This window comes from Panicum hallii, chromosome 8 (assembly GCF_002211085.1).
Source record: "Panicum hallii strain FIL2 chromosome 8, PHallii_v3.1, whole genome shotgun sequence".
Classification (NCBI taxonomy): Eukaryota; Viridiplantae; Streptophyta; class Magnoliopsida; order Poales; family Poaceae; genus Panicum; species Panicum hallii.
Window position 1 is genome coordinate 42,799,694 of NC_038049.1, and position 19,565 is coordinate 42,819,258.

Here is a 19,565-nt window from a genome sequence, read left to right on the forward strand (position 1 = left end):
GTTCACCATTCAAGAAGTGTAGTTCAAGTCTCTCGTTTACTGTACCAGGTCAATTTCAGAATGAGTGAAAAAAATATTGCGGTTACTTCAGGGTTTACTACTATCATAACTGTTTGATCTTGATGAATGAATTCAAGTATTCCCCTTACCAGTTCTTGAATTCGACCGAACTCATTGGCACTTAAAAGCATGGCGAGAACGGTGGCGCTCTTCTTTCCTTGGTGGTAGTAGCCGTCGCTCATCTCGCAAAACATGATTTTCTTTCTATTACAATTTGTTTGCTTCCAATATCACATATGCTTGCCACTGCGCAAGGGTGCAACAGTACCAATTGCCGAGCAAGCATTTCTCTCCTCTCTTCTTCTCATTTGTCTCCTCTCTTCTTGTCTTTTGCCTCTTCTCTTCATAGAGGTGAGGAATATGACAAAGCGCAGGGTATGTAACTGACTTGTTTTTTATTTATAGTACCTCACAATACTATGATGATTCAACTTGTTATTCGGAAGGGCTGAATGGTTGTCCTTGCATCAGAGCTGTTCACGATCCTTTCATTCTCCTGAGGGTTCATGCAAACTTGCTCTGCAGGTGTCCTACTTTCAGTTTTACACCGAAAGCCGGGAAAAAGGAAAAAAATCCTCTCAAAAAAAAAGGAAAAAAGCCTGAAGGCGTCGCGGGCCTTCGTGCTCTCAGCTGAGAAAGCCGGCCCGTATCATGGACCCCTCCAAGGATATTGGGCTCAGCCCACGTACTAAGGCCATAGCGGCCCACCTCGTGGTTCCCTTCTCCCACCTCTCAACCAAGGCTCCAGCGCCCTGCGGTGAGCCGGTGACCGACGCCGCCGCCGCCGCCGCTGAAACCCCAGTGCGGATCCTAACGGTGGGCTGGTGCTCGAGCGCCCGCCGACGGGGTCAGACGAGGCGAGGCGAGGCGAGGCGGAGCGGGCGAGCGAGCGCGATGGCGTCGCTGGGGCGGCTCAAGTCCGCCATCTTCGATAGGGAGGAGAGGAAGATGTAAGCCCCTCACGCGCGGCATTCGCCCCGTCTCTTCGCGTCTCTCTCTTCACCTTCGATTTATTTGTCGTTTTGGTGTCTTCTATTATTTGAGTTCTGCGGCTCGAATCGGCTATAAAAACCCTAGCTTTTTACCTCTAAATCCCTTGCTGCTATAACTGTTAACGAGCAATGCTTCACATGGTTTAGCACCTTTTAGTTCTTGACTGAGGATATGCAAATTAATTGCCTTGCCTGGAAGAAGTATGCCGCGCTCTACAAGGTTCTGCATGGTTTTACGATTTTTTAGTTCTTTGGGATATGGAAATAATCATGCCTGTGAACCCTGATTTACTTCTTGGCCGATGCTTGCTCGTAGAAGTAGCTAGAGAAGGCTAGTATGCTAATTGAAGGCAGTGACTGTGAACCCTGATTTATTTCTTGGCTCATGATTGCTCGTAGAAGTACCTAGAGTAGGCTAGTATGCTAATTGAAGGCAGTGACTGAACCCTGATTTTGTTAGTTTGCTTGGGGTTCTTACGCTGAATTGTCGCTTCGCAACTCTGAATAGTGGATTGATCGATGCAGGCAGTACCAGTCGCATATCCGGGGGCTCAATGCATACGAACGCCATAAGAAGTTCATGAAGGATTATGGTATAATCCATTGCTGTGTTTGTTTCCGGCAAAAGCATGCCATTATTACCTCTGCCCCCATTTTTTTCCTGATTGATTCGGGATTGTGTTGGTAAAAGTATTATCTACAGTTGAGCATAATGGTTTTGGATTGAAATATCATGGTAATGAAATCTTGGTTAGGCAAACCAGATTATACTTGGTGGCACTAATGTGGTTCAAAGAACAGGGAATACTTGTAACTTGCAAGTCCACAAAAAGACTTGCAGGTTTGCTATAATCACACACACAAACTTACTTAGTATGATGCTCCAAAATTGATCCTGCAAACTTTCTCACTCTTCTGTTATTGCTAATTAGTTCAAGTGCTGAATTCTGTATGGAGTTGAGCAACAAACATGCTAAGATCTGGTTACCTGTGTACTCCTCTGCCTTTGTAGTGGATCACAATCATACAGTGTGCTGGTTAGCCTGCTTTAATAGTAGCTTTAAGTCTGATACATTGTACGTTGTCACAATGCAAACATGTGAATAGATGATTGAGTTGCCCTTTCATTGTGGAAAGGAAACTGGGGCTCTGGCATATAGTGAGTTATTTATTTGCTTGGCCTTGGGTTCCAAAAGAAACTGAATGATGAACAGTCCCCTCTACTTAAGAAATAATTGGGGGCTACCTTCATCCATACATGGATTATATATTTCTATGTGCAACTTGTCACGTAGCTTAATATAGATAACATTCTAATATGGATTTTTTAACATAGGGTTTATGTCCTGGTCTCTAGTCCAGTATATTGATATCCAATCCTGGTGCAATGGTACTTCTTTTGCCCAATGTCAACACATTGATAGATCACAGAACGGTCCTTTCATTCTGAAAAGGAAACTGAGATAGTGGCATATAATGAGCTATTTATTTGCTTACTCTTTGTTTCCAAAAGCAAGGGGATGATGAACAGTCCCCTCTACTGTAGAAAGAATTGGGGGCTACCTTCATCCATACATTGATCATATACTTCTATGTATAACTTGCCACCCCGCTTAGCTGATCACAAAACACATTGAAGTATGCATTTGTTTCCTTCACATAGGAATTGGTATTTTCCAGTCTAGTGATATACTGATACCTGACTAAAAGTACATTTTTTAGTTGAAGTATAAATCGTTTGGGCAAAAGCCTAAAAAGTAGAGTCTTAATTCAGGTTGCTTGGATTTTGTCGGGTTTATTTAGCACTGGTTTGGCTGGCATACTACTACTTAAATACTTCCAGTCTCCCAGAATATTGGAGATCAGACACTCTACCTTACGGTTTTTTTAACCTTTACATAGATGATATCCATTCTTCCTTTCTGTATAATGTATCTATGTTGCCACTGATACATGTCCTGCCTTTCAACAGTTCAGTTTTATGGCCATGATAAAAATATGGATAATAGTTTACCCATCAAAACTGATAAAGATACACTGAGAGAAGGATACAGGTCAGAACCATGTGCTGTTAACGTGTGCCTGTGTTTTTTGGGAAACTCAGAAAAGCCTCAGTGCCTCACCTATCTTCTTCTTCTATTATGCGAAAGATTCATTCTTTCCGAGGACGATGACATGGATTCAACTTGGGAGAAGAGGCTGGTCAAACGTTACTATGACAAGCTTTTTAAAGAGTATCCTGTTTTGGTAAATTTTATATTGCACTGTTCTTCCTATGATGATATGTCAGTACATGGCATTCGTTTCAGATAATTTTGTGAAGTAACAGGTTCATTTATGCTGAAGCTAATATTACATGAAGTTTTTTAATAGTTTGGTAATATAAATAGGCATCGGGCACTTCACAAAATATAAATACTTACGTGAATGGATCTTACTCCTATAAAGGACATATATCTGTTGGTGTCCTCTGTATAACTGTATTAGTACGCTCGCCTGTGTTTAGACTTGAGCATTTCATGCTTTCTGTCAACCAGGATTGATCAGTGCCTGTACAAAAGGGAGCTGTATGTCATGTGCTCTGTACTATTATACTTTGTAATTTTTTTAAGACTTAACACAACTGTGCTTAGGGTCCTTAACTTGAGGCAGGTATTGCATAGCTGACATGACCCAGTACAAAAAAGGCAAGGTATGGTTCTTTAACCCTGCATCAATGAATATGATTTCGTGATGGAAACATGTAATTTCTCCTTTGCTCTTGAATGTTATAGAAGAATGCTTGTGGCATGACTTTAAGAGGGACATTCATCTAAAGTCAATAATGGCATCCTGCCAATTGTGATACTCTTGTGACCTTGATTTTACATTTCATAAATTAATGCTTGGGCAGGAATAACAAGATGATTGTTCTTCTTGGTTGGGGATTTGCATCAATGTGCATATGCAAGAACCATGCTTGCCAGCGCACCCATTTTTTTATATCAACTTATTAAGTTCTGGCAGGCATGCACAAATACTGATTATCCTTGTAGTTCAGAAGTGAACAAGTATTAATGATATGGCAGTCATGCATACTCGTGATGGGATGATGAATGGATGTCCAACTAGTTTATTCCCCCCTGAAATCAGTTGTAGTATTGAATTTGAATTGCATCTCATAAGGGTATCTTCTGCTGCAGATTGGATTGAGGTGGAGAACAGAAAAGGAAGTGATATCTGGCAAAGGTATTCTCCAGTAACCCTGTCTGTTAAATTCCATCTAAATGATTTCCCTGAAAAGTGTATTGTTTTGCTAGTAACAGGCCTTTCAAATGGAAATCTAGAACATAAAAAGGTATTAGAGAAAATGCAATTAAAGGTTACAGAGCTTAAAGCTTCATTTGTTTACACTATTAGGCGTACTTATCTTTTTTTTATTTTAGCTTTATGTCTTTCAGTGCAAGGTGGGGTGCTTGCACCAAACAACCACCAAACTCCAAAAGAAATCAGAACTGAGTTTCTAGTTTTTGAAAGTCATCATTGTAGTTTTCTCCTCATATTATAGTAAGATATCAGAGAATGCTGATTTTTCTTGAAAATTGTGTATTCTATTAAACAAGATCAGTTATTCCTTGATCTGAATCAATACAAAAATCTTCAGGAATGACCAGAATATGCTCTTTTGCAGGGCAATTTATCTGTGGCAATAGGCATTGTGATGAAAAACAAGGGCTAGGTAGTTATGAGGCATGTTCTTTGCTAATATCTAGCTGCTGATCCTATAATGTGTAAAACACATTTTGTAAGCTGTTTTCAGCTGTAGCGATAGCCCTTACCCCTTTTTTTTCCTTCTCGTCTTCAGGTGAATTTTTCTTATGTTGAAGCAGGGGAGCAGAAACAAGCACTAGTGAAGTTGGTAGCTTGCAAGAGGTTAGTCAATCCACTGTTCCATGATAGGATTTGTTTGAACCAGTTTTTCACTGGCACCGCTGTGCTTATCATGATATTTGTATTTCTTAAACTTTTCCTTGGACCACTGAATCTTGCTGTGTCTATTGTGCTTTCTTTTGTCCAAAGCAAGTGCCGAATTGATTATTTAGCCTGATTATAGTACATTATGAAAGATGTGCAGAAAAGCTTGCTTATAAGAGGCAAAGGGAGAAAGAGAAAGAGAAGGAAAAAGAACTCCCTGGCGAAAAGGAAATCGAACTGAAAGACAGGGACAAGAGAAAGAGGTACCTCTAGTTCTTGTCCACCCCCACTACCCCACTATTTTTTACCCTACCTACATTCTTTGAGTTGGTTGTTCAAACTGCAGAGAACATGAGGAAAGTGACAATACCTCAGATGATGAGGCCGAGAAAGATAGAAGAAAGAAAAAAGGTACATATGATTGCAGTTACCTTTATGTGTGGTCAAGCATTTTGCTGGGTTTGGAGGGCAGGGGCTTAATGAAGTTAAGTGCTTGTTTGGCTACCAGAGTAAAAATTCCTCAGGCAGAAACCTCAAAACGGGGTTTTATTAACATCCCTGTGGCCTAATCAACCACATGGGAGTATGTTCCCTTTGATCATTTTGGAGTTTTGGGTGTGAAAATCCCTCCACTGAAAATGAACAGTATACAATATTGGTCAGAAAAAAAGCTAGGAAAGTTAAAATTATAAAAAATGGCATGGCTCTGGTGTCTGGTAGCCAATCGTGGTAGCAAAGGTGCCATATATCTGGAGTGTACAAACTGACGTGCATTGTTAGGCACCTTGTCAAGTTAGGATTTGTTAGGCTTGGTTAAGAGATGGGTCAAATGCTAAAGGGGTAGACACCGCCAGGACGATAGCTGGGTGAATTCGGCTTGGAGACTAGACTATTGGGGGACTCGGTATTAATTCTTCTTCATTGATTGCTTGAAAGGAGATACGATGACGTCCTTATATTTTTTTTCCGAGGAGGCTTGACAATTAAGAAAAAATCTCCAGAATTAAGGACTAACCTGATCTAATATATTCTCTCTCAATCCCAATCGAAGCACACCCCTCCCAGGGTTTCAGTTAGTGGGATATGAGCACTTCATATCCCATTTGCAAACCTTCCTCTGATAACATTCCCCATATCCAAACATAGGATTAAGGCCCCGTTTGGATCCAAGTGCTAATGGATGAAAGTGCTAAACTTCAGCCCTAGCTCATCCAAATAGAAGTGCTAATGGGGTGGGCTAAACTTTAGCCAAGACTCAAAAACTTTAGCATGTGCATGAGTGCTAATATGTGCAAAAGTTTAGCACTCAACTTTAGCTCCTCCAAACATACCCTAAGTCTATCCTAGCAGTTCCCACAATCCTTTTCCCGAAATCCAAACAGCACCTTTTCGATTTTTGGCCTAAATGTTGAATTCACTTGATTCAGAGTAACTTTGTGTGTGGTTTCCACCTTGGAATGGTCCCAGATCATGGCTGACCCCAAGCTTTGCAAACAGGGCCTAATTGAAACATCAGATATTTGTGTTTATTCATATAGTCAAATGTTATGGCAGTGGGCTCACCAGAACCTGCGATAGCCTTGGGCTTTATCGATTATTCTGTGCTCCTGCATGCATATTGTTTTGTTTCTAGGGATTTAGGGATGCCATAAATTCCAGTGGCTTGGAACTTACTCCTGCCAAAATTCTGCAGATCGGAAGGGAGCTTCTTCAAGGAGTTCAGGAAACAATGATGAAGGTTTCGAGGAGTTCCTGGAAGGCATGTTCCCGTGATCTGATCATCTTTAGTGACTACAAAAGATCAGAAGGCTCTTCCATGCTCTTCAGAGGGGGAAAAATTAAAGCACGGATCTTGCAACAAACCCATTAGTAATGGAGTAGCAACTCGTTGCAATTTCGGAATTGATATGCTTTAATTTAAGTCAGTATAGGTGCGCTGTCCGTAATTATGTGTGCCAGTGTTGTTTCATTATCGCATCACTTATCTGGGTATTCACTTTCTGGGACAGATGCCTGTTATTCAAAGAAAAGAGAAGTATGACTACTTCTGGCTCTGCGTTAGTGTCACACTGAAGGACTTTTTCAGCAACGTTATTTTCTTTGTCTACATCATCAGTGTTTTGGCTGGATCGAGAGGTCTATGCTTTCTGTAGCTAGTTTTCTGTTGTAAGTCTTTCTGTCACTTGGCTGTTTCATGTGATAAAAGCTGCCTAGTTTCAATCAAAAGAAAAACAATGAAGATGGCTTGCGCAGGCCGCCGGCCAAGAGGAAGATCCGCCGGGCGAGACTGGTTAGGCTCACCAAAACTGGAACTGCATGCAGTTTGGAACTGGTTGTAACTGATGTTCTCTAGTAGTGTACTTTCTTGAATTCAAGACTTTGAATGCATATGAAAATTAAAAGAAATTCTAGTAAATTGGTGGTAAGATTACAAAAGGAAAGATAAAACAAATAGAAAAATAAGAAAGTGCTAGACTGTTAAGGCCACTAGAGCAGCAACCTACCACCTGATTTGTCATCTCTGTAGTAAGCATCATCTGATCTGAGAGATCCTGCAAGTTAGAGCTACAAGAGACACGACAGATCATAGCGCCAACACAAACACAATGGCCGCTAGTGCACCAACCGCGCCACCGCTGGTCATACTCAGCGCCCTTGTCCTCGGTGCCGGCGGGTCGCTGCCCATCCACGTCTACTTAGCTCTCCACCTAGTGCCAAGTCATGGCACGACCCGATAAAAGCCCTCTCAGGTAATATGGCCGTTGCAGCCGGTATTTTTTGACCTGCACTGATAGGCTGTTCTCTAGTAGTGTATACTGTTATCTTGGTAATAGTTAGATAAAATCGCACATTCTGGTAATAGTTAGATAAAATCGCACATTCTCATAATGTAGTTGTAAACATTAATTAATACTGAATGCCTAGATGGCATCAACGTGGATCGTATCAGAGTATGAGGCATATGAGAACTGCAATACCGATCAAGTATGATAAAAGATCGTCAAGGACTCCAACATACTTAGAAGCACAAGCAGATGACACACAACTCTCACCATGACGTAGTGACTAATAAATGCATTAACTCAGCTCGTGCATGGTTGTTTCCTAATGTTCATCAGGACCTCGATAAAGGCTCCGCAGCTGCCATCCTTCCAGTTGAGCTTCATGAATGACATGCACCACAACACAAAGGTGCGGTCAGGAATTGAAGACGAGCTCAAACGTTGTCCTCCACCGTACCGTTAGGCACACTGCTAGCTGCAAGCTCTATTATTTGATAGTCATTATTTTCTGCTGACACAAGTGCTCATATTTCATAATAATGTTTGCTTTATTTAAGAAGCTCGCGGCAGTGTTTATCTCTTAGGCTTCGTTGACGCGTGCACCTGTAGTGTTCGTGTTTTTGAGGTAGAGTTCATCATTGGGCACGAGACGATGGGCATGGTTACATGGCAAGAACTCTGAAGAAGGTGGTGCTGGGAGAGACGTGCCCTCTGTCGGCCCATCCTCTACAATGAATATTGCCGCCATACCCATCGACAAATGGAACTCATAGTGACAATGGATGTACCACACACCTGCACACATACAAGACAAAGCATTAGATCTTATTGGGGTGCTAGTTGAACACCCTAACTACAGCAACATGCCTCATACAATTTATTTACTAATAAATAAATATGCATGGCATAATCCTCTTAATAAAACTTGTGGATGCAGTTCTATTTGAGTGCCATTCAACCCTTGATATTTATACTTCAAGTTCAAGGTGGATAATTTGCTATGAACAATAAAATTGCTCCCTTTTCCCTTTTGAATTTATTTCTATATAATTTTGTCCTATATTTGTTACAACTCAAAGTTGAATAATGTAAACCTGAAATTGATATGAAACCCTATACCCACCTGGATTGTCCGCCACAAACCGGACGGCAGCCCAGCCGATCCTCGGAACAAGCACGGTATTCCTTACCGGCGGGTTAACCAGGTTGTACTTGGCCACATCCCTCTCCGCGTCGTAGTTACCGACGCCATGCGCGAGCACGAACATGTCGTGCCCGTGCAGGTGCATCGGGTTGGAGTCACTCTGCATCACCGCTGTGCTCTGGAACACAATGTCCACCACGGTGCCATGGCGGAAGCGCCGCGCCAAGCTACCCCTAGATGTCGGCTCTAGCCGCCCTTCCTTGGGTCCCCATGGAATCAAGGTACGGTCGGTGAAGTTGAATGTCGCTGGTGGCCTGTCGGGAAGCTCTTGTAGTGCGTCCATGTCGCCGGTGCGGTGGTAGTGTGCTTCTAGCAGTGGCATGGTCGTGGTGGGGAGCTGGAAGGAGAGGTTGTTCATGGTCGCCACGATGATGGACTCTTTGCTCCCACTTCTCTTGCAGGACTGGCCTCGCCGGCAGACAGAGCCCAGTCCAAGAGTGACGAACATGGACTCATCGGCACGGCTCGGCACCGGTGGCAGCCCCGTACGGTTCAGGCTGGTCAAGTTGCCATGGAAGTAGTAGGAGGGCATCGTGTCATGTTGGTCGGGCATTTCAGGTGCCACTGCTGGCTCATCAACACATGGAGCTTCATCTCCTACTCCTTCATGGCTCGAGCACGGAGGTGCTGTGCCATTGCCGGAGCTTTGGCTCGTGCTGTACTGCACAATACCCCTCGTGACGAACTTTGGGACCTGGGGGTCGGGCTTCGGCGACTGGCTGGCGAGGGCGGTGATGTAGTACCTGCCAGGCGGCGCGTCGGCAACCACGAGGGCGTCGACGGTCTCTCCGGGCGCGATCGTGATGACGTCCGTGGAGTAGGGGCTGACGTAGTTTGCGTCAGCGGCAACCACCGTGAACTTGTGCCCGGCGATCTTGAGGTAGTACTCGGAGAAGAGAACAGCGTTGATTACTCGCAGCAGGTAGGTCTTGCCGGGCTCAACGTCTAGCACGAAGCCCTCTTTCTTGGCCCCTTCATCAGAGTTAAAGATGGTGTGCTGCTTAATTAGTCGTATAAAAGAAATGTCATTTTATTTGTTTGCACGTCGGTCAACACGTATCCTCTAATGGTTACCGGAGCAGCTGTAGAGATCTCCTAACTTGCCGTTCATTGTGGCTCCACTAGGGTTATCATCGAAGTCACCGTCTACCATTCTTCTGTCCAACTCATCAAGATCCAGCTCCCACCACTCCCCTGCCACAACGAACAACACATCAGCTAGCTCGGGAATAAGCTGAATATAACTTTGCTATGTCTTAGGTAAAAGTCTACGTAACCTCCAACGTATCAGGGTCGACTACATCACGCTCTCGAATAATTCACAAACCTATAATGATGGGCACCTCCTTGTCAGGCTTGGGGAATGGATACGAGCTGGCCCCGGTTCTTGGCCGGATGATGAAGGCGCCGTGCAGGGTTGCCCTGAGGCAGGTGACATGAGCATGCCACCACAGGGTACCTTCTTGGTCGGCGACGTCGAACCGGTAGGTGAAGTTGTAGTTTGGCGGGATGGGGCATTGGGTGATCATCGGCACCCCGTCCGCCCAACAGTTGAGCCTCTGCTTCAGTCCATGCCTGAATCGGAAAGCATGAAAGAAACAACATAGAAAGATCAATAAATCATATTTGTCGTCGTTCATCCAAAAGTTTGAATGTGTGCCATGCATTTCAGCATGTAAAATATAGGCAGGCCTTTCCTTGTTTGGGGACAAACACAAGGGATCCATGGAGAGAAAGAATAGCTAGGTACTGATGATCTGATTACCAATGGATTGTGATGTTGTGAGGTGATTTGTTGACGACATGAACGGCCACAGAGTCTCCTTCGTTGACCTCTACCACTGGCCCTGGGAACTGCCCGTTCACCACGGTGACCAGGGTCTCCTTGCACAAGTGTCTAACATTCATCTGGCTCACCTAAACACATGTACATGCTCGAACAAGTTAAATCATCAAGCGTGCTTGCTTGTATCCATACATGCATGTAGATTCTTTCTTGTAGTTGTAGCCATGTATTCACAAGGACGCTGAGTCGCTGACTAGTAATACGAAGAAATCAAACAACAATGAACCATGGAGATCAGAAACATGGAAGAGAATCGATCAGTATCATATCATGCTTACAACGAACGTGTGCTCGACGACGGCAGCGGCTGCTCCCAGGGGGACCGTAGCAGAGAGAGCAAAGATGACAGCAGCGGCAACCGCTGTAGCTGCAACGGCGAGGCTGAGGCTCCGGGTCTTCATTGTTTGCAACTTGATCGATCGATCTGTCTGCTTTGCTCTACTATGTCTTCTCTGTGTAGCTGCATATATATAGGACGACGCGAGCAGGCAAGGTAAAGCACAGCCTGAACGTGTGGCTGCGTTGTCCAGTAAAAGATGAGGTTTATGAGTGACTGATCGAGGGTGTGATTCCTTGCATGAAAAAAAAACTGCGAAAAACACCTCACATGTCGCTTTAGTTTTGAGATCCCACCTAATACGCCATTGGCAAACCTGATGTTTGGTACAAGCAGAGGGTCACTGAAACCTCCCATGGAATGGATGATGACAGTGCACGCCAACCGTGCTTAGACGTGTACACGGCTCTACGACGACTACCATCTCGATAGCATCTTGGCAAGCATGCATGCCAGCGATGCTTGCAGAAGAGTGCATGTCCAATCTCAGTACGTAAGCATCTCAGATGTAAGGCCACCGTGCCGTCCTCCGCCAAGACGACCACCGTGCGTGCCGTCCCCGTCGCAGCAGGCAGTGAGCCTTGCTTGCCGGTCTGTTCTGTTGCAGTGTTGTCCTCTGATTGATCTTATTACGGTTGGTCAGCAATGGTGGCGCGCGACCCTTATTTATGGTACTGTCACCTCGCTACGTACGTTGAATTGGAACCATGCATCGATCTGCAGTGTCGTGGTAGCCAGATCGAGGCATCTACGGCACTGCTATGCTACCACATCGATCGGCCCAGGCTGTGCTGGTCGAATCACCACGTGCAATGCATGATTCCCTGAAACAAAGTAAAATGCACTCTAACGTATAGTTTGTTCACTCCCGGCCGAGTCATTTCCTATATAGTTTGTTAATTATTTAATTTCCCCAAGAAAATCACATGTAAAGCGTATGTCTCGATGCATGCATAGCAAAAAATTATGTACCTAACAAACTAAAACGACATATAATTTGAAATGAATGGAGCAGTAAAAATAGCATGTCATTTTTCTAGTAATAAACCTAAATTGTTAATGCACTCTAACGTATGTGACTCCACTACCTAAAAAATTATGTCATCTTTCTGAAGATGTACTGTCGCTGAAATTAATGGTGACCAAACATGCATTTATGCTTACAACAAAGATGTGCTCGACGATGGATGCACTTAATGTCAAATGCTATCTTATTACCTGGTACCACACGTCGTTCTAACTTAAACCGATAAAAAATATACTCCATCCGTTCTAAATTATATATTAATTAGATATATATAGTAAGCACGTGACTAACGTAATTACGCAGCTAACTTTCTTTTCTATATCCTGATACCGTGTGTTACTCGGTTCTCATATGCACACAGTAAATATGGAGCACGTACTTTCAACAGCTTGGGATGCAAGCTCGCTGAGAACAACGCCGCCGCAACCGAGCACCACCCTCACCTTTCCCTTCTTCGGTCTAATTTTTGCTACTCTGATCCCTTCTATTCTAAATTATAGGCTGTTTTAATTTTTCTAGACACATTGATTTTGTTATACATCTAGATATAACGTGTATGTCTTGATATGAAAGATATCTAGGCCCCTTACTGGGTTTTGGTGGAGGATGACAAAGCACATGTATATCTAATCATGTTATCGAGCATGTGTGTAGGGGCTAAGAATGATGAAGCAAAGCATATTACAAAAACATGACCCATCAAAAAGGGAAATAAAAAGCGGTGTTTCAAATTTACTTGAAGAATTATATTTTATTTTGAAATTGAGTATAGGAACGCCGTACTATCAAGAGAGACTTTGATCCACAGGTGTTGATGTGGTAGTTGTGCTCAAGAGAACCTACAAAAGCTAGGAGAATCGAACTTACCACTAAAAACAGCCTTCTTGTGAAAATCCATGTTTATCCGGACTCTCCGGTTCAATGTTCGGAATGTCCGGATATTGTGATCCGGAGTATCCGGACAGTCACCCGGAGTCTCCGGGTAAGTATTACTCATCCGAAGTTTCTCTAGAACCGGAGTCTCCGGACCCTATGTCCGGAGTATCCGGACATATATCCGGAGTATCCGGGTACCCTTCACCCAACAGCTAGTTTTCTGTGAGAGGGGGTATAAATACCCCCATGCCCCTTCATTTCTCTCTCTCTTACTCATTTAAACGAGAACACGCCAGCAAGCAAAAGGAGAGCTCTCTCACTTCCCCTCTTTCATTCTTGAGTGATTTTCTTAGCGGATTCAAGTGAGATTGTTGCAAGAGTAAAGATTCATGCTAGTAAGCTTTCATTCCATCTCAGCACAACACCCTTAGCCGTTGGATTCAAGTTTATTACTCTTGGAACTTCAAACTCCTAGACGGCTAGGCGTCACTTGTGAGTGTTCAAGCAAGTTGTGTGCACCACAAGAAGTTTGTGATCTTCATTCCTCTTAGAGCAACACATAGTAAGTAACCTTGAGTTTGAGCATTGGTCTCACCCTTGGAAGAGGAGCATAGGGGTTCTTGAGCACCATCCTGAAGCGTCCCCCCATCAGGGAAGACTTAAAAGTGTTGCTTTATCAGTCCCAGGAGGCTGATAACACTTTTATTACATCAGATGGTACATCACCGTACAACTCTACGCGGTAATGGGCAGTGAAGCGCCACTATCGCGAGGATTACAACCAGAACCCACACAACTACACTAGCTACGAACAGAGGATCATCAGAGTCTTGCGCCATGCGGAATCCAACGGTGGCCTCAACCACAGGCAAGACTGGGTGCAGGACGAAACCCTACTCGTTGTCTTCGGGGACGTAGTCTGGGTCTTCCACTGTAAAAATAGGAATGGGGTGAGTACGAACGTACTCAGCAAGTCCAATCACACCCACGGAGGGGGGTATACCAGAAATTAATGCAAAGGACAATCCAAGGGTACGGTTAGGGTTCATTTGCGGAAAACTCGGTTATATGCAAGGGTTCATTTTGAAAACATTTTCAAAACAAGTTTTCCAATACCAAGGAGCACACGATGTTGATCCACACAGGATCCAAGTTTTAGACTGCTACCGGACTCCCCGTCCGCCGTAGCACACGGCACAACTGCCGGACACTTTCCAAACAACTCACACCAGCCCAATCATTCCCAAGATAAACACTAGTTATGTGACCACACCGTAACTTGCCCAGTACCGTGGGCACGGCTATTCGAATAGATTTTAACTCTGCAGAGGTGTGCAACTTTACCCACAGGTGGGGTACCACAGCACGAACACCTTAGTGCCGGTGCAGATCCCATCAAAGCCATTACCCACCTTAGCTAGACCTGACTAGCCATCACGGGATCCGTCAAGGGGTCATTCGACCTACCTCCGAGGTTTAACCAGGGCATAAGTCACACAGAGCTTATCCCTTCTCCTTGATCACCCGTTGCTCTCAGCTCTCCTGATGACTATCAGGCTAACTAGTGGGATTTATGCTAAGCCGTTGCCCATACAACGGTCAAGTGGTTCGCACGACAAGAAGCTAGGTGAGATGTCACATCAACTCGGTCCTTAGGGGTGACAGGATGGATATCTCCCTTCCTCGCTCAACCACACAGGTACGAGCACACCAACGGCAATTCACACAGAAATGCCATCCATCCCGTCTAACTCGTCTTTCAAAACCACATTGTATCCCTTCCCACACACACACATTTTCTTTATAAAATCAGGTGGTCAAGGTAGGGTTGTCTCAAACCAGGGTGGCTATCCTACCATGTTTTCAGCACGCAAAACCATGCAATTTTATAAAACAGACCACTGGGTTGTGTTTATAAAAACTAGGACAGAAACATGCATCAAAGGGCGGGATTGAACTTGCCATCGTCAAATCCTTGCGGGAGGTCCTGATCGAAGCACTGTCCCTCGGGTTCGGGGTCGCAGTACTGGTCCTCGTTCGCTTGGTCACAGTCGGGACCTTCCTCGTTCACTCCGTGTCCTACGACGCAAACAAACAGGCACACAATCAAGCACAAGAACTAAAAGCTTTTATCGTCGAGCTTGAATCGGAAATAATTTAATTACGGAGTTGGGGGTAATATTTTTGGGTGATTTCTTAATGGCATGGCTAGAACTATATTAGAAACGGAGTGGTAAAGTTTCGGGTCAATCGGAGGTCGTTTCGCACATAAAATGACGAGCTAAAGGGGTTTCGGGTGGTCACACAGGGCTTTAGGAGTTTATTCGTAAGTATCTGGAAATAGCAGGGACCTTTTTGTAAATCCTAGAATTTCTCGGGGTATGCTAAAAAGTGTCAAATGTATCTAGGTTCAAGTATTGGAGGGTTTGTTTTGAAATAATAAAAAAGGTGAGGTCTTATTAGCAAAAGAAGTAGTTAAAGGAGAGAGGGGGGGGGGGTCCTTTGGGTAAAACAAGAAAGGGGAGGGGGCTCTGGGTAAAACCGCCCCTTTCTTCCTCCTCTTGCCAGTAGAGAACAGAGGAGGGAAGGGGGGGTACGGCGCCGGCCAATCCTCGGCGGCCGAGGCCCGGGCGGCTCGGGGTGGAGGGGGAAAAGAGGGAGGGGGTCACGGGAGACTGGTTCCCGGCCTCACCTCGGCTTGGGACGCGGTGAGGGAGCGGGTCCACGGGGAGGGGCGGCGGCGGTGCGGGAGCACGGCGGGGGCGGTGCTAGGGCGGTGGAGGCGAGGGGCTAGGCGGCGTGGCAGGTTGTGGGGGGTGCCGGGGTACCCCTCGGCCCCTTTTATAGGTGGCCGGGGCATCGGGGCGGCGAGCTCGGCCGGCGGCGGTCGCGGGCGGCCATTAATGGAGTTTGGCTTCCCGCGGCCGTCGTGACGCGGCTTGGTGGCGGGGCGCAGGCGCCGAGGCACGTGGGGGGGGGGGTGCTGTGCCGGCACAGCGGCGCGCGCGCGCGGCGGAGCGGGCAGCGACGGGCGGCGCGGCACGCGCGGCACAGCGCGCTCGGGGGAGTGGCGTGGCGCAGCGGGTGGCGCGGCGAAGCGCGGGCCCAAGCGGGGCGCGCGCGCAGGCACGGCGCGGGCGGCGAGGCCGGGGCAGCGCAGCGACGGGCGGCGCGTCGCCACGGCTCGGCCGTGCGCGCGGGGCGACGGGCGGCACGGCGGGCGGCGCGGCACGCGATGCACGCTCATGCGCGCACGTGGGCGCGGGCAGGCGGCGTGGCGCGGGCCAGGGGGGCGGCCGGTGCTTAGGAGCTGGGCGGCGCTCGGGAGCAGGGAAGAGGAGGGGGAAACAGGGAGGAGAGGAGGGAAGGAAGGAAAAGAGGAAGGGGAAAAGAAGAAGAGAAAAGGGGAAAAAGAAAAGAGAAAAGGGAAAAGAAATGGGAGAGAGAAGAAGAAAAGAAAAAAAAAGGGAAGGGGAGAAAGAATAGCGCGTGCCGGCGGGATTCGCGCGCGCGGCGCGTGCGCGCTGCGCGAGGAGAACGGCGGGGGGGACAGGAAAATGCGTCGGCGCCAATCGCGGCGGCGACCGCGGTTGGTCGGCCACGCGCGCGGTATTCGCGCGAGGAGAGAAAGAAAGGAGTCGCGCCGGCGCAAATCACGGCGGGTGGTCGCGAGTGATGCGGAACGGGGCAGCGATCCAATTAGGGTTGGGGTTTTGACGTCGAACCGTTTTTACGAATTACTCTAGCGCATGATTTAATTAAGTGAATTTTTCGGGGTGTCACAAACCTACCCCACTTAAATGAATCTCGTCCTCGAGATTCGGCCGGCTTCTGAACAGATGGGGAAATTCCTTCTTTAGAGCCTCCTCGCGTTCCCAGGTTGCTTCCTCTACTCCATGTCTGCTCCATTGAACTCTGCATATCCGTACTTCGGAGTTCCTTGTCCTCCTAGTGACAGTGTCCAGAATTTTGACCGGTACTTCCTGGTACCGCAGATCCGGTTGCAGATCTATTGTTTCTACCGGCACGTGTTCTCCCTCGGGTACCCTTAAACACCTCCTTAATTGCGAGACATGAAATACCGGGTGTATATCTGACATTTCTTCTGGTAACTCGAGTCGGTATGCCACTGCTCCGATTCTCTTCAGAACCCGATACGGTCCAATGTATCGAGGGGCTAATTTTCCTTGTACCTGAAATCTTCGTGTCCCTCGAATGGGCGAGACTTTGAGATAAACAAACTCTCCCGGATTGAAACTTATTTCCCGCCTCTTCTTGTCTGCATAGCTCTTTTGTCGGGACTGTGCTGCTTTCAATTTCTCGCGGATCTCCGCTACTTTTTCTTCTGCTTCTTTTATGAGTGCGGGTCCTACTAAGGCACGTTCTCCAACTTCTGACCACATCAGGGGAGTTTTGCACTTTCTTCCATAGAGAGCTTCGAACGGCGACATGCCCAAGCTGGCTTGGTAACTATTATTGTACGAGAATTCCGCATAGGGCAGACTTTGCTCCCAATCATTTCCATAGGTCAGGACACATGCTCTCAGCATATCTTCCATAATCTGGTTCACCCTTTCAGTTTGACCATCCGTCTGTGGGTGGTATGCGGAGCTAAAGTCTAGCTTAGTACCCATAGCTTTATGGAGGCTTTTCCAAAACCTAGACGTAAATTGGGTCCCTCTGTCTGAGACAATTCTGCTAGGCACTCCATGTAACTTTACTATGTTCTCCACATAAAGCTTTGCCAGCTTTTCTCCACCGTAAGTGGTTCGTACAGGTATGAAATGAGCCGACTTAGTGAGTCTGTCCACTATTACCCATATGGAATCGTGTCCCTTTTGTGTTCTAGGCAGGCCCACTACAAAGTCCATTCCTATCTCGTCCCATTTCCAAACCGGAATAGGCAAGGGTTGCAATAATCCTGCCGGCTTTTGATGTTCGGCCTTGATCCTTTGGCAAGTATCACAATGCGCCACAAATCGTGCAATATCCGCTTTCATTCCATTCCACCAGTATTTTTGCCTTATGTCCATATACATTCTGGTGGATCCTGGGTGGATGGAGTAAGCCGAGTTATGGGCTTCGTCCATGATTAATTGCCGGAAATCTCCATCCTGGGGTGCACAAATCCTATCCTCGTACCATAATGTTCCCTTATCGTCCACTCTGAAACCCGGTGCTTTGTTTTCTCCAGTTTGTTTGCAAATCTTTACTAACTCTTGATCCGATCGTTGGGCTTCTCTAATTCCATCTTCTAGTGTCGATTGGACGTTTAGCACCTGGCTGTAACCTCGAGGAGCGATGTGCACGTTTAATCGTGCCATTTCCTTGCATAGGTGGTCATCCTTGGGTCCATAGGTTTTTCGGCTTAAGGCATCGGCTACCACGTTCGCCTTTCCGGGGTGATACTGAATTTCCAAATTATAGTCCTTGACCAACTCCAACCATCTCCTTTGCCTTAGGTTTAAATCCGGTTGGGTGAATATATACTTCAGACTCTTATGGTCGGTGTAAACTTTACACTTATTTCCAATCAGGTAGTGCCTCCAAATCTTAAGGGCATGCACAACGGCTGCTAATTCCAAGTCATGGGTCGGATAATTCCGCTCGTGAGTCCTGAGTTGGCGGGAAGCATATGCGACGACTTTCCCGTCTTGCATCAGTACACACCCTAATCCTTGTCGGGATGCGTCACAATAAATGACAAAATCCTGATGAATGTCCGGTAGGGTTAGCACTGGGGCGGTTGTCAGCCTTTGTTTCAACTCTTGAAAACTTCTTTCACAAGGCTCCGTCCAGGCGAACTTCTTCTCCTTCTTGAGAAGTTCCGTCATGGGTCGGGCTATCTTGGAGAATCCCTCAATAAACCTCCGATAGTACCCGGCCAGTCCAAGAAAACTTCTGATTTCACTAACATTAGTCGGTCGCTGCCAATTGGAAGCTGCTTCGACCTTCTCTGGGTCCACTGCTACGCCTTCCGCGGTCAGAATGTGACCAAGGAAAGCTACTCTCTCCAGCCAAAATTCGCACTTGCTGAACTTGGCATATAACCTATGTGTTCTCAGTTTTTCCAGTACTACCCGCAGATGTTGCTCATGTTCCTGAATACTCTTGGAGTAGATAAGTATGTCGTCGATAAAGACTACGACAAACTTATCTAGCTCGTCCATGAATACCTTGTTCATGAGGTTCATAAAATAGGCAGGGGCATTGGTTAGTCCGAAGGACATTACAGTGAACTCAAACTGCCCGTAGCGGGTGACAAAAGCTGTCTTAGGGATGTCACTTTCCCTAATCTTGAGCTGAAAATATCCTGACCTTAGATCGATCTTGGAAAAATACTTGGCTCCTTTTAGCTGATCGAAGAGGTCATCAATCCTGGGAAGGGGGTACTTATTCTTAATGGTGACCTCGTTCAGTGCCCGGTAATCTACACACAACCTCATACTCCCATCTTTCTTCTTGACAAATAGGACTGGGGCTCCC

General features: G+C 46.2%; 2 protein-coding genes across 3 annotated transcripts; one reads left to right on the forward strand and one right to left on the reverse strand.

The window, feature by feature from the left end:
- Window positions 1-788: 788 nt before the first annotated feature.
- LOC112903369 (protein FRA10AC1) lies at window positions 789-7,113 on the forward strand. 2 transcript variants are annotated; one of them, XM_025972613.1, is made up of 11 exons: window positions 789-1,010; window positions 1,578-1,645; window positions 3,025-3,106; window positions 3,203-3,286; window positions 3,705-3,744; window positions 4,235-4,280; window positions 4,723-4,781; window positions 4,897-4,964; window positions 5,159-5,269; window positions 5,353-5,417; window positions 6,700-7,113. In XM_025972613.1, the coding sequence occupies exons 1-11, from the start codon at window positions 955-957 to the stop codon at window positions 6,777-6,779; spliced, it is 759 nt and encodes a 252-aa protein (XP_025828398.1). In that variant the 5' UTR covers window positions 789-954; the 3' UTR covers window positions 6,780-7,113. The 2 variants fall into 2 exon arrangements, with proteins under 2 accessions (XP_025828398.1, XP_025828399.1); XM_025972614.1 differs by having other exon boundaries at window positions 792-1,010; window positions 1,582-1,645.
- Window positions 7,114-7,969: 856 nt separating this feature from the next.
- On the reverse strand, window positions 7,970-11,266 carry LOC112902767 (laccase-15-like). The gene is made up of 6 exons (XM_025971938.1): window positions 11,118-11,266; window positions 10,759-10,910; window positions 10,321-10,568; window positions 10,068-10,187; window positions 8,913-9,965; window positions 7,970-8,584 (listed from the first exon to the last, which is right to left on the reverse strand). Exons 1-6 carry the CDS (start codon window positions 11,238-11,240, stop codon window positions 8,370-8,372), a joined length of 1,911 nt encoding a protein of 636 aa, XP_025827723.1. The 5' UTR covers window positions 11,241-11,266; the 3' UTR covers window positions 7,970-8,369.
- Window positions 11,267-19,565: the final 8,299 nt, after the last annotated feature.

Coding starts and splice junctions, on each gene's coding strand:
- LOC112903369 (XM_025972613.1), top strand. CDS start 955: ATGGCGTCGCTGGGGCGGCTCAAGTCCGCCATCTTCGATAGGGAGGAG. Junction 3,745..4,234: donor CCCAGTACAAAAAAGGCAAG/GTATGGTTCTTT, acceptor CTTCTGCTGCAG/ATTGGATTGAGGTGGAGAAC. Junction 5,270..5,352: donor GACAGGGACAAGAGAAAGAG/GTACCTCTAGTT, acceptor TTCAAACTGCAG/AGAACATGAGGAAAGTGACA.
- LOC112902767 (XM_025971938.1), bottom strand. CDS start 11,240: ATGAAGACCCGGAGCCTCAGCCTCGCCGTTGCAGCTACAGCGGTTGCC. Junction 10,188..10,320: donor GGAGGTGCCCATCATTATAG/GTTTGTGAATTA, acceptor TCGTTGTGGCAG/GGGAGTGGTGGGAGCTGGAT. Junction 9,966..10,067: donor AGATCTCTACAGCTGCTCCG/GTAACCATTAGA, acceptor ACTCTGATGAAG/GGGCCAAGAAAGAGGGCTTC.